General features: G+C 40.9%; 1 protein-coding gene across 4 annotated transcripts in view; it reads right to left on the bottom strand.

Moving 5' to 3' along the window:
* Positions 1–13670, bottom strand: part of MFN1 (mitofusin 1) — a 46620-nt gene that overhangs the window by 17840 nt on the left and 15110 nt on the right. For all 4 annotated transcript variants that reach the window (XM_034782739.1, XM_034782737.1, XM_034782740.1 and 1 more), the window contains 4 exons: positions 11400–11507; positions 10596–10749; positions 10402–10469; positions 1350–1471 (listed from right to left, as the gene is read on the bottom strand). In XM_034782739.1, the coding sequence (XP_034638630.1) occupies positions 1350–1471; positions 10402–10469; positions 10596–10749; positions 11400–11507 (452 nt within the window). The remainder of the gene's footprint in view (positions 1–1349; positions 1472–10401; positions 10470–10595; positions 10750–11399; positions 11508–13670) is intronic.

The raw sequence follows: 13670 nt of genomic DNA, 5'->3' as shown, positions 1-13670 counted from the left end.
ACAGTTATTTCTTAATGTAACTGATTACAGTTAGCTTTTCATACAGAATCTCTGTTACAAAGAGTGCGTTTGGAATTCGGGTACCAATTGTTGTATGTATCATTACTAAAGAAAGGGCGGTAGGGGAAGAATCTTGTTTGTGAAACTGGCCCTCTAAGTCTTAACTTATCTCTACAAATTAGTGGAGACAATTCCTCTGACCAGACTGCCCTATTACTGCTCACTGGCACCATTTGATTGTTGCTTAACAATGAAACTGTATTTCTCATCTTGAAGACCAGGAAAAATAAACACACCCAAACTGCACCACATATTACTCTCTCAAGAAGTGCTGGGCCCATAGCTCAAATGAGGATAGTTTAAAGGCTTAAGTTACATAAGTTGAACAGCCAGTGGCCACGCCACATGCTGATTCAAATGATCTAGGGAGGGGCAGAGCAGAGTTAGAGAATGAAGCAATGGATGCAAGAGGAGGACTTCAAGAGTGGCATTCTTAGAATTAATCGAAGATCTGACAAAATGCATCAGATTAGGGATGTAAATGCAAAACTCTCAGAAGCTGGTGCATTCAGGAAGGGTCTGAGATTTAGTGGGGGGGATTGTGTAGTCCACTGAAGGATACATTATTGAGGAGCACAGGTAGAAAGGAGGGAAACTGGAGAGGTTAATATACAACAGCACATTAGCTGGAGGTAAGAAAAGACCAGGCATCAAGGGCAGTTAGGAGAAATTTCTTTACTCAAAAGTGCGAAGAGTATGTAACAGTCTCAGAAGGAAAAAAAAAAAAAAAATCAAAAGAAGGAAAGAAATATTACTAGGAGCAAAGGTGACACAGACCAGATTGCTCACATGAGCTCCGTCCACCCAAAGTGATATTTTAACCACTGGCAAGCTGCCTGGCTGTCACTTTCCCTCACACTCTCCTGCTCATTCACCCTTTTCCCTTTACGGGACGTTATAGATGAGATGGGCTTCAGTATTGCTTCTAAAATGGTGGTTACAACAAGAAAGACTCCTTACAGTTCTAAAATGAAGACTCAAAAAACAAGCTCATAGGGTCAACTAACCACCTTCGTAATCCATTAACAATGAAGACAGCAACAACATGAATGCAGTGATCCTTGGACACACCTCAAAACTGTTTTGCTTCTCCTCACACAGAACAAGTAAACATAACGAAATGGTGCGAGTGAGCAGTATTAAAACTGAACAGTGAGAGAAATTCCCTACCCACCTCTTGCTAGTAGGAATAAGTGAACTTTAAAGTCTAGACTAGTACAGGGAAATTAATGCAATGGAAATGGTTCTCTCTCTATGATCTGGATATACCAAAAACAAAAGACTCCTACCTTTTTTCTGCTGCTGCCACATTTATGGCGTCCATAATGTTTTTCACAGTATCTATTATCTGTTTAGCTCTGATAGTGTGCTGTTCAAACTTGGTTTTCACGGCTGACTGCGAGATACACTCCTGCGAGGGGCCCAAGCCACAACACATTACTGTAATTCCATACCAACGCTCTCAGGAATTTCAATGTCAGAAAGCACTTGCTGCTATTATCAAACTTAAACCCAAAGGAAAATAAAGAAAGGAGGAAGTGTACAGAAATCAAAGACACAGAACTGAAAATTCAAATGGCTCTATAGCAGCAAGACTGTATCTTCAGTCCACAGTGTCCACAGTAATGTGAATTGTTCTTGTAAATTAATAGCATAAAAGAAACACCATAAAAGGAAAATCTGATGTATAAGTATGAAGATAAATCTGCTCCTTTCTCAATGGTATTAAGCATTTAAAAAATTTTCCACACTAGCTTTTGGTAGTGCTCAATGTTTAGCGCTGATTCTTACAGCATTAACTAGTTTGTTATGGTTTTAATTGTCACATTAACTTTCCTGAAGGTTTCAGGGTTTAACTGTTTTTACCCCCAACAAGATTGCAAACTTACGTTGATATTGACATGACTACCAGCCAAATATGCAATTTGGCCACCCATATAGGGCATTCCAAAACAAGTATTAACTTGGAAGGTGCAACAGCTGGCAAGCATTCTTTAAAATATTTTCCCCTCCTGCTGAATATTCATGTGTTAAATCTAATGATACTGAATGGTTAGAAATAATGGAGCATAAGGCCAGAAACGACCACTGTGATTATGTAATCTAATCTCCTGCTCTGCACAGGTCACTGAACTTCCTGGAATTAAAGTCCTGTTTGAACTAGAGCGCATCTTTTAGAAAAACACTAAATCTGGTTTTAAAAATGATGGAGAATCCACACAACCCTTCCTCACTGTTAAAAAGTTATGCCTTGGTTTCCAGTCTGAATTCATCTAGCTTCGACTTCCAGCCACTTCATCTTGTTATACCTTTGTCAGTTAGACTGAGGAATTCATTATCAAATATTTGTTCCCTATGTAGTTTCTTATGAACTGCGAACAAGTCACTCCATAGCCATCACTTTGTTAAACTAAACAGGTTGATAGACTGAAGGTCCTCAAGAGAAGACACGTTTTCCAATCCTTTATCATTCTTGTCTCTCTTCTCTGAACCCTTTCCAATTTAGCAACATTCTCCTTGAATTGTGGATGCCAGAATTGGAAACAGGATTCCAGTGGTGGTCACACCAGTGCTAAACACAGACTTAACATAATTTCCTTGCTCTTACTCATTATTACCCTGTTATATATCTAAGGACCACGCCAACGCTTTTGGCCACAGCATCACATTAGAATCACAGAAGATTAGGGTTGGAAGAGACCTCAGGAGGTCATCTAGTCCAACCCCTGCTCAAAGCAGGACTAACCCCAACTAAATCATCCCAGCCAGGCCTTTGTCAAACGAGGCCTTAAAAACCAATAAGGATGGAGATTCCACCACCTCTCTAGGTAACCCATTCCAGTGCTTCACCACCCTCCTAGTGAAATAGTTTTTCCTAATAGCCAACCTAGATCTCCCCCACTGCAACTTGAGACCATTACTCAATGTTCTGTCATCTGCCACCACTGAGAACAGCTGAGCTCCATCCTCTTTGGAACCCCCTTCAGGTAGTTGAAGGCTGCTATCAAATGTCCCCTCATCCTTCTCCTCTCAAGACTAAATAAGCCGAGTTCCCTCAGGCTCTCATAAGTCAGGTTCCTCAGCCCCCTAATCGTTTTTGTTGCCCTCCACTGGACTCTAATTTGTCCACATCCTTTCTGTACGGGGCCCAAAACTAGATGCAATACTCCAGATGAGGCCTCACATCTGGAAGCTCATGTTCAACTGATTATCCATCATGACCTCCCAGATCTTTTCAGAGTCATTGCTTCCCAGGATATAGTCCCCCATTCTGTATGCAAGGCCTACAAGCTCGTTCCTAGAGGTTTGACTTTACATTTGGCTGTATTAAAACAGACGTTACTGAAACTCAAACTAAAAGAAGATACAGATGATCAGTTTTGGCAAACTGAATTTATGGCCATATGTAAGACTTTGAAATTATACAGTGCAGACCATCTACTTAACTAACTGGTTTCACGCTGTGCTAATGTTTAATTTACAGACTGAGCAAACACTATCAGTATCGTACATGTGTTTTAGAAATACACCGCTACCTCGATATAATGCGACCCGATACAACACGAATTCAGATATAACGCGGTAAAGCAGTGCTCCGGGGGGGCGGGGCTCCGCACTCCGGTGGATCAAAGCAAGTTTGATATAACGTGGTTTCACCTATAACGCGGTAAGATTTTTTGGCTCCCCAGGACAGCGTTATATCGAGGTAAAGGTGTACGACTAAGAGTTAAAGCATCTAGTTTCCTTTTATCAGATATAGCTAATTATAAAGGAGCTTTTTAAAAGATACAACTGGCAGTTAAGTGCCTAACTCCTATTGACTTTCAATAATAGTTGGGCGCCTAATTGCCATGTGTGCCTTTGAAAATTCTGCTCTCATCTACCCCTCAATAATAGTTTGTGACAAGATGTAAACAAAACACTAAACGAAAAGAAACAGAATGGGTAAAAGGTTTTCTTTGTTCCTCGATGAAGTAGATCTAGAAATCAGCAATGAAAAGCCAGAGGTTCATAGTTATCAGCACATTGTTAGAGCTAGACTAGACATGTAGGAAAGATGAGAATCTTTCAAATATTAGTAGGTAGTAGATAAAGGGCTTATAGTCGTTCACTACACAATCAGAAAATCCAGTTAAAGCACTAGGAAAAACACAAGCATTAGTTATATGGAGAGAAAGAGAGAGAGCGAGAGAGAGAGAGAGGGGAAGTGGGGGGGGAATAAGTTTGCTTTTAAAGTTTATAAACATTTATCAAAAGGAAGATAAAAGCTGCTGTGCTTCCGTAATGTAACTCAGAACAGTTATGTCAAACTGCACTTCACGTATAGCTGGTTAATTTGCCTGTAAGTGCACAGCTCTATTAATTAAGGATGTGACAGTGTTTATAACTCAAACTCCCCCCTCCCCACCTATTTCATGAAGCAGGGTGGCAAACAGTGACCCAAGAATGAGGGGTGTCTTTTTGACATAGCACACTAAGTGCTGATGCTCGATCATGTCAAAAATATAATTTCAAATTAATCTATTATAAAAATCTCAGAGGAAACAATTAAAACTCTCTTCCACATTCCATGAGACTGAAAAAACACCCCCCCCCGCCCCCAATCCCCATAGTTAGCCCACTAAAGGCTCCATGGATTAAAGACCACATCAACTAGCTTTTCTCTTGTCATGATAGGTGTATATATTCTGGGTGTGCACACATTGTAAGTGAGGCGCGTAGTGTGTAATCTCTAGGTTAAACTAGTGGTATTAAGGCAATTTTTAAGTATAAGGATAAAATGTAGGTATAAGACAGCAGTGCAAGAAGCCTACAGGCCCAAACCTGTAAGACATTAATTTAAGCATTTAGCATAAGATAGGCTTATTTAGCATTGGTAAGTTGATCAACAGTGTCCCTAATTCATAAAATGGTATAAGATATAATTTTTGCAATAAACAGTTCTGCTGAAATTCTGCACAAAATACTGACAGATAACTGCAAGACATCGGTGGATGCCCATTTGGGTATTTTAGGATAGGAAAACTGATGCTTAACCACAGGATTGCTCTGGTAACTGACTGATGTCTATATAAGGCCCTTCATTTTCAGTTTTTATTTTATTTAATTTTTCCCAGGAATTTATCGGGTTTTATTACTACAACAACCAAAACAGGGGAAAAATTGGTGAAAAAAATATTAATTTTTCTGGGTAAATATTGATGTTTATTTTGGTGGATGGAAGGACGGGGAAGAAGTATTCAGGAGATTAATTTCTGATGAATGAAATTCAATGTGGTTTGCTGCAGAACTAAAACAGAACTCAAAACATGACATCTCTGAGTTTAAGAAAACAATACATCTCTAATCCCCAAATAAAATTTTTCATTTGAATCAACAGTTTACTGTTGTAGACTTAGAACTATTAGCCTATAAATATTTACATTTAATAATTGGGCCACACCATTTGCAGCCCATACCCTCAACTTCATCCATTTCTTTTTTTTTTTTTTTTTTTTTAAACTTTCGAATACTTCCTTGTGTTCTGAAACGTATTCTGATCAGAGCTTGCATGTGTGCCTGTTTATTGTGTGTATCTTCTAGACCAATACATAGCCTTACTTCAACAGGCAGTTTTGCATATACACATAGACTAATGTATTATCGTAATACATATATCTCATGCAATGTATTATATTTTCCTCATAAAACAAGTTATTTTTAATATATTTGAATGTTACAAAAGTAGGGTGAAAAAATCAGAAAAAAATACTTTTTGTAAAATCCAGGATTTTTTCAGTAAAAATCGGTTTAAATTGAAAACATAGGGGCTTACGCATATGCTAATACATTTGATAGGTAATTAGTATAGTAACCTATAGAATAAGGGCACACCAACGTTATTAGGGTGAGGAAGTTAGTTACAGGCAAAGGAGGCTAAACATTTATGAATATTCATGGCAGCCATAGCAGCGCTAACTCATAGCCTAGACCGTTGAGACCCTGATCACTGGAATCGTTCGGCACACCTGAGATAGAATGGAATCCTCATTGATCACCACCCGTCTCCCTTCTCTTAGGTCTTTGCAAGGATTGTGTGAGTATGCATATGAAATGACACGGGATGTAAAGTTAATATTGCATTACTGTTACATTCTTGTTTGGATCACAACATTTGTGTTTACTAACTTTTTTAATAAAACTACTGAAAGCTCAGAACTTTTTTCTTAAGTGTGACTGTTGCAAACATGCACATTGGTTTTCCAATTTAACCATAATTCTAACAACTGTTGGGCTTGTCTTGGAACTAGAACCTGGTCAAACCTCAGAGTGTTAATTTGCTAAACTGGGAATTCTTAAATAACCAATACACAGTGAATAGATGAGGCAACAAATGCCGCCTATTATTAAAATGGTCTTATAATGGGAATGTTGAGCTCCTGTTTTCAACTACTTATAACTATACAAAACTAATTGTTCAGGTTGAATTTTCTCATGCTCGGTGTCTGCCTCAGGCTGAATTTTCTGGGAAAAATTCAGCCAAAACAGTTCACTTGTTTCCAAGAATAAGGTCTGAGGAAAATATATTGTTCTGCCCATGCTAAAAAAATCATACCAACCTTTTTTGAGACGTTCTAGCGTCCCCATGCTTTGGAGTAGGAACTAGATATTTGTCAGTGGGGTGAACTTTGTGTCTGAGATGTGCGTTTCACCATGCTTGTGAAAATCCCCCCAAATCAGGCAAGTGATAACCCTTTGGAAAAAAAACCCCTGCAATTCGCACATGCTCATTAGAGACTAGCTAGAGCTTCACAGCTGAATTCCCCAAAGATTTTGTCTGCATGGAACTGCTTTCCCTGCAATTGCAGCTCTGGGTTCTTGTGTGCTGGGGCTAGGCATCAGACCTGAAAGCAGGGGAACTGTCTTGCATGTGCTCTCAATGCCTCCCCTGCTGAACCAAGGCAGTGTGGAGAAGAAAGCTGCCTGATCTGAATGCAGAACAGATAAGAGCTGGATCTAGGGGGCAGGGAATAGAGTGAGACAAGGAGCCTTGGAGATGAGAGAACTGAACTGGCTGGGTAAATAAACTGGGACAAAGAACCTGGTAGTCAGTGGGGACAGGGTATGTGGGTGAGTGATTGGAGGCTAGGGGAAAAGATGCAAATCAGATGACAAGCCATGGGAATGGGGGGAAAAAGAAGGAATGCCTGGGAGTTAATGGGGGAGACTGGGACTGAGAGTCCAGAAGAGGAGACTAGGACTGACTGGGCAAGGAGACTGGATGAAAAGACTGAGGTGTGGAGACTGGGAGTGACTAGTCGAGGAGAATAGGACTGAAACAAGGAATCAGGGATGGGGAAGAGACGGGGCAGGGTAGAAGGGATCAAGTTTGAGGGGAACATACAGAAGAGTCTGTGCCCACTAGAGTACACAACCCTCCAAAGTCTAGAATGGAATACAAGATTCTCAAATTTCATTATTCCTCATCAGCAAATATCTATGAAACACACAGGGAAACTGTCACATTCCTATCTAGATGCTGGTCCACAGAGCAGATGATAAGCTACTACTGCCATGAGTTACTCACTCCCTTAGCTCATGCAATAGAGGTTTTGTAGTGGGTGTAAAGGTTCCACCCCTGCTTCAATATGGGGGCATCAGTATGATTCCACACGATGGAATTTATTTTTTCCAGTATGCGTTTTTCCAAAAGCAAAGAAATTGCATGCACACGCACACAAACACACAAAACCATTCAGTTCCCCAACTTCCTGGAAGTCCAAATCAGACCTTAGAAGCACATGGAATGTGTTAACATCGAATGGCATGGATACAAGACAGCTCTTGTCAAAGAGCTCATCTGCTACAAGACTGTAATCACCAGCATCAAAAGCATCACCTGTCACAAAGTCATCAAGCTACTGTGGAAGGAGCAACCTGCCTCCTCTCTGGTGGTCCACACTGAACTCAAAGTATGGCACTTGTTATTAGACAATTCTAGCCCAGACTGTAACCACATGGCACATCATATCTCCATGCTTGGCTCCGACATCATTATGGACACTTATCTGTTGTTGTGCCCTACACACCAACAGAAGATGCATCACCTATGAAAAATGACACATTCTATCAACAGCTAGCAGCAAAAATCCAGTCAACTCTGCCACATGACACACTACTAGCACTTAGAAATTTCAATGCTGTGACTGGATGCGATCAAACTGGGTATGAAAGAGAGAGGATCCTTCAGTTTGGGTTTCTCAAATGATACCACCACCCAGCTTTTTGGCATTTTATGCCATTGAGAGCTTATCTGTTATGGACTCATAGTGCAGGCACTTTAAAAACCATCACTGGGCATACCATAAGAGAAACTGACCACATCCTCATCAGAAACCGCTCCATAATGAAATTTCACTGAGTCTTCAGTGGTGCTAGAACACCATAAACCAGGCCTGCACAACTCGTAAAGCGGCGAGGGCCATAGTACTCCAAAGAAAATAGCTGANAGCAAGACACAAGAAGTAATTCTTCTGCTCTACTTTGCACTGATTAGGCCTCAATTGGAGTACTGTGTTCAATTCTGGGGGGCACCATATTTCAGGAAAGATGTGGAGAAACTGGAGAAAGTCCAGAGAACAGCAACAAAAATGATTAAAGGTCTAGAAAACATGACCTATGAGGGAAGACTGAAAAAATTGGGACTGTTTAGTCTGAAGAAGAGAAGAAAACATAACAGTTTTCAAGTACATAAAAGGTTGTTACAAGGAGGAGGCAGAAAAATTGTTCTACTTAACTTCTGAGGCTAGCACAATAAGCAATGGGCTTAAATTGAAAAAAGGGTGGTTTAGGTTGGACATTAGGAAAAACTTCCTGTCAGGGTGATTAAGCACTGGAATAAATTGCCTAGGGAGGTTGTGGAATCTCCATCATTGGAGATTTTTAAGAGCAGGTAAGACAAATACCTGTCAGGAATGGTCTAGATATTTAGTCCTGTCATGAGTGTAGGGGACTGGATTAGATTACTCTTGAGGTCCCTTCCAGTCCTATGATTAGAGTCCTACAAAATTCACAGTCCATTCTGGTCAATTTTACGGCCATAAATTTTGAAAATTAGTCAATTTCACATTTTCAGATGTTTACATCTGAAATGTCAGGGTATTTTAACTGTGGGTGGGTCGCAAACCTGTTGTGGCGGGAAGGGGGGTTGCAGGATTGCCACCCTCAGTTCTGTGCTGCCTTCAGAGCTGGGCTCTGAAGGTGGCAGCCACGGAGTTTCCTGCAGACACAGGAGGTTCCTGGAGGTGGGTCTGATCTCCCCCGAAGAGTGGACATGCAGGGAAAGAACAAGTCCTGTCCCTCTCCAGCCTGGGCAGTACTAGCAGTTGGGAGTTCCCGGCTGAGGCGCTCCCAGCGGTATGGGGGGAGGGAATCAGATTTCAAAGAGTGAGGGCTTATTTCATGATCTGTGACACGTTTTTCATGGCCGTGAAATCGGTAGGGCCCTACCTATGATTCTGTTCTGCTAAATCTGGTATGTGATCCTCACACTGATAGTGTGTGCATTGATGCACTGCTTTTATCACTTTTCTATACAATCTTAGATGTACAGCACAGATATACTCTCCCCCCAGCACTATTCTGTTGAGCTATCCACTGGATATTAGGATTTGCTGCTCCACAATTCAGAATCAAGGTTGGTCAAAAATGACCAAGAATATGTTGAAGACACTGCCTTACTTATATACATGTCAGAGACTTTTCAGCCCTGCCCTTCAGAGTCTCCAAGACGCCACCTGCAATATGGGGGTTAAATGTCTCATGGCAGAAGAACCTTGGAGCTGAGCCACCAAGGGCTCAAAACTGCTTAGAAGTCACCAGCTTCAGAACAACTTCCTTTCCCCCCCTACTTTAAATAAAAAAAGGTCTGCAGTCACAAGAGAGTAAGTCTGGAATGTCAAGGTTGAGAGGACAAAATACAGAAACGGGGCATATTGGCTCTAAAATATTGAAAGCTTAACTATACTGTTTCCATGTTTTCACATCATGTAAGATTTTGGTACCGTAACTGATAAGTAACACCTATTGGTATCTTTATATATTATAGGTTGTACTGGAGTTAAGTTATATAAAAACAAAAGGCCTGATTCTGCCACCCTTCCTCACAGAGTAATACCTATTCAAGCAAATACACACTACTCAATGTGAGCAAGGATGACTGGGACCCTAAGTTAGTTCAAGACTGGCACTGTGTGCATGTATTTACAATATGCAATGAAATGATGCCAAGATGGGAAAAAAGTCACCTTGGCACCACAACGTTCTGAAAACATACAGTTTTAAAAAGCCCATGACATCTACCTCAAATATTTGCTCAAAATTCTGGAATTCCTGAAATCTTGTCTGAAATCCTTCAGCTAGTGCACCACCTGCAAAGCATAATATTGATTTTAGGTAGATTATAAAATCTCACAGTAAGTTATTGTATTTTAACTCCTAAACTATACTCAGACGTTTTATGTACACATGAAGGGGAAGTAGGGTTCTATACATACCACTCTCTGGCATCCCTTGGGCCTTCTGCTTTCTAGCACTAAGAACTTCCTTGGCTGAAACAAAAAAGATGCGGTTCTGTGCTTCTGAGAGATCAACGACTTTGAGCTCATCAACTAAGAAGGTCAGACAGCGCTCCATGTGCTGCCTGCGCACCTGTTAGACGAGGCAGAAAAGCGGATGCAAAAAGCCAGTCAAACGGAAAACAAACATTTCTGAGAAAAAGAAATCAAAACCTTAGAGCAATAAATAATCCCACTAATCCCAGAAGCCCTGAAAAACCCTCATGTAATAAGATGCCCTCTAGTTCTAAAGAGGCATGAGCTGCTCCTAATTAGCCATTTTGGATTTCCCCACTTGCCAAGAAGAATTTTTTGAGTATTCAACCAAAAGCTGATGCACTCAGAGGTACTGAAACAACAATTGCTTTATTACCCAAACACAGAGTATGATATATTGCATGCAAGTTACATGTGGAAATGAGGATTTAAAAACACCTTGAAAGTCATTTAAAAAAGCCATCATTGAATGAAGATTTTAGTTTGGTAATTACATTTGAAGCAGGTGGTAAAATGCTTTTGCATGCTGATCACATATCCTCCCTCCACTTTAAAAAAAACAAACAAACAAACACTGAACACACTCCATCCCCTGATTTGTTTTATGTATTATAATGTGCCCAATCCCATAGTATCTAGATACATTTACATGTTTGGCAATGTTTTCCCCTGTTGTTTAAATAAGCCATTGTTTCTGCTATAGTTATCTGACATTTGTTATCACCAAAGGATGAAAAAGTAACTCACATCTTCCATATATTCAGGCTCTGATGCAGACGCATCCCAGCGATTATTCAGGATGAAGATGTTTGGCTTGGAAAGTCGTTCATTTACTTTGTGAAAAAAGTGCTTTTCCTAAGAATTGAGGAAATAAAACAAAAATAAAGAATAATGCCATCTTTTGAAGAGGATAGCAGATTCTGGATTATCAATTTATTATTTTTTTGGTTAAAAAAAACACTGATGCTTTCCTGCTTCTTTAAAATTTAGCATTGTATATTAGTCCAAAGATCATGAATTACATTTAGATTTTATTGTTGGTAAAATCTTATCCAAGAGTTTCACAAGCTATAAAAAGTGGCACTAATTCTTCTCTGAAAAACAGACCTAAGGTAAAACTACTTCATAATTTAAAAAGGCAAAGTCTCCCTTATTTGAACTGTCCTTTTACTCTTGCACATCCAACAGAATTCCGATGCTACATCCAGAACTACTGTTCATATCAAGCTAAATTCTCCAGTGCCTGTTCAGGGGGCATAACGAACCACTGAAAACTTAACCTGAACCTCCTGAATAACTGCTGGTTATATGCATCCGAAGAAGTGGGCTGTAGTCCACGAAAGCTTATGCTCTAATAAATTTGTTAGTCTCTAAGGTGCCACAAGTACTCCTGTTCTTCTTTTTGTGAATAACTGCTGAATTTTCCATGGGAAAATGAATAATACGCACCTGTGCCCGAAAACATCTTCAAGTTATCTTGCAAGCCCCTGCTACTTTTCAACAGTCATAATGAATTAATCAAAACAGAGTGGCCACCATCAGTTAGCACAACTGAAGAGTGAAAGATGACCTGGCCATCTTCAGATTCTCTGGACTTAAACAGAACACGGTCTACGCCATTAAGCTATGTCTACACTATGGGCGCTAAAGCAGCACATCTCTGGCCCCGCAGTTATGTGACTATGTAGTGCCATAGCGTAAACGCTTCCTACAGCAATGGAAAGGATTCGCCATCTCTATATGAACTCCACCACCCTGAGTGATGGTAGCTTGTTTGACAGAGCATTCCTCTGTCAACCTCACTGCATCTACACTGGGTGTTAGGCTTATGGAGCTCGTAAGCACCGTAGCTATGCCAACCTAGCCCCAGTGTAGACCAGGCCTTAGTTAAAACATTTGAAATACTTAAATTGCTATGTTCCAATAAGAAATTGTAAATCTGCAAATAAGGCACTATCTATTACAACAATAAGAACTCCTTCCAACAGAATCCAGTGGCCTCCTTTTTCATAGAATCATAGAAGATTAGGGTTGGAAGAGACTTCAGGAGATCATCTAGTCCAACCCCCTGCTCAAAGCAGGACCAACCCCAACTAAATCATCCCAGCTAGGGCTTTGTCAAGCGAGGCCTTAAAAACCAATAAGGATGGAGATTCCACCACCTCCCTAGGTAACCCATTCCAGTGCTTCACCACCCTCCTAGTGAAATAGTTTTTCCTAATATCCAACCTAGACCTCCCCCACTGCAACTTGAGACCATTGCTCCTTGTTCTGTCATCTGCCATCACGGAGAACAGCTGAGCTCCATCCTCTTTGGAACCCCCTTCAGGTAGTTGAAGGCTGCTATCAAATGCCCCCTCATCCTTCTCTTCTCAAGACTAAATAAGCCCAGTTCCCTCAGTCTCTCCTCATAAGTCATGTGCCCCAGCCCCCTAATCATTTTTGTTGCCCTCCGCTGGACTCTAATTTGTCCAAATCCTTTCTGTAGTTGGGGGCCCAAAACTGGACGCAATACTCCATATGTGGCCTCACCAGTGCTGAATAGAGGGGAATAATCACTTCCCTCGATCTGCTGGCAATGCTCCTACTAATGCAGCCCAATATGCTGTTAGCATTCTTGGCAAAAAAGGGTACACTGTAGACTCATATCCAGATTCTCGTCCACTGTAATCCCCAGGTCCTTTTCTGCAGAACTGCCGCTTAGCCAGTCAGTCCCCAGCCTGTAGCAGTGCATGGGATTCTTCCATCCTAAGTGTAGGACTCTGCACTTGTCCTTGTTGAACCTCACCAGATTTCTTTTGGCCCAATCCTCCAATTTGTCTAGGTCACCCTGGACCCTATCCCTACCCTCCAGCATATCTACCTGTCCCCACAGCTTAGTGTCATCCGCAAACTTGCTGAGGGTGCAATCCATCGCATCATCCAGATCATTATTGAAGATGTTGAACAAGACTGACCCTTGGAGCCCTCCGCTTGATACCGGCTGCTAACTAGACATTGAGACGTTGATCACTACCC

Source organism: Trachemys scripta, chromosome 9 (assembly GCF_013100865.1).
Source record: "Trachemys scripta elegans isolate TJP31775 chromosome 9, CAS_Tse_1.0, whole genome shotgun sequence".
In the NCBI taxonomy this organism is placed as follows: Eukaryota; Metazoa; Chordata; order Testudines; family Emydidae; genus Trachemys; species Trachemys scripta.
This window is presented reverse-complemented; position numbering and strand designations above follow the sequence as displayed.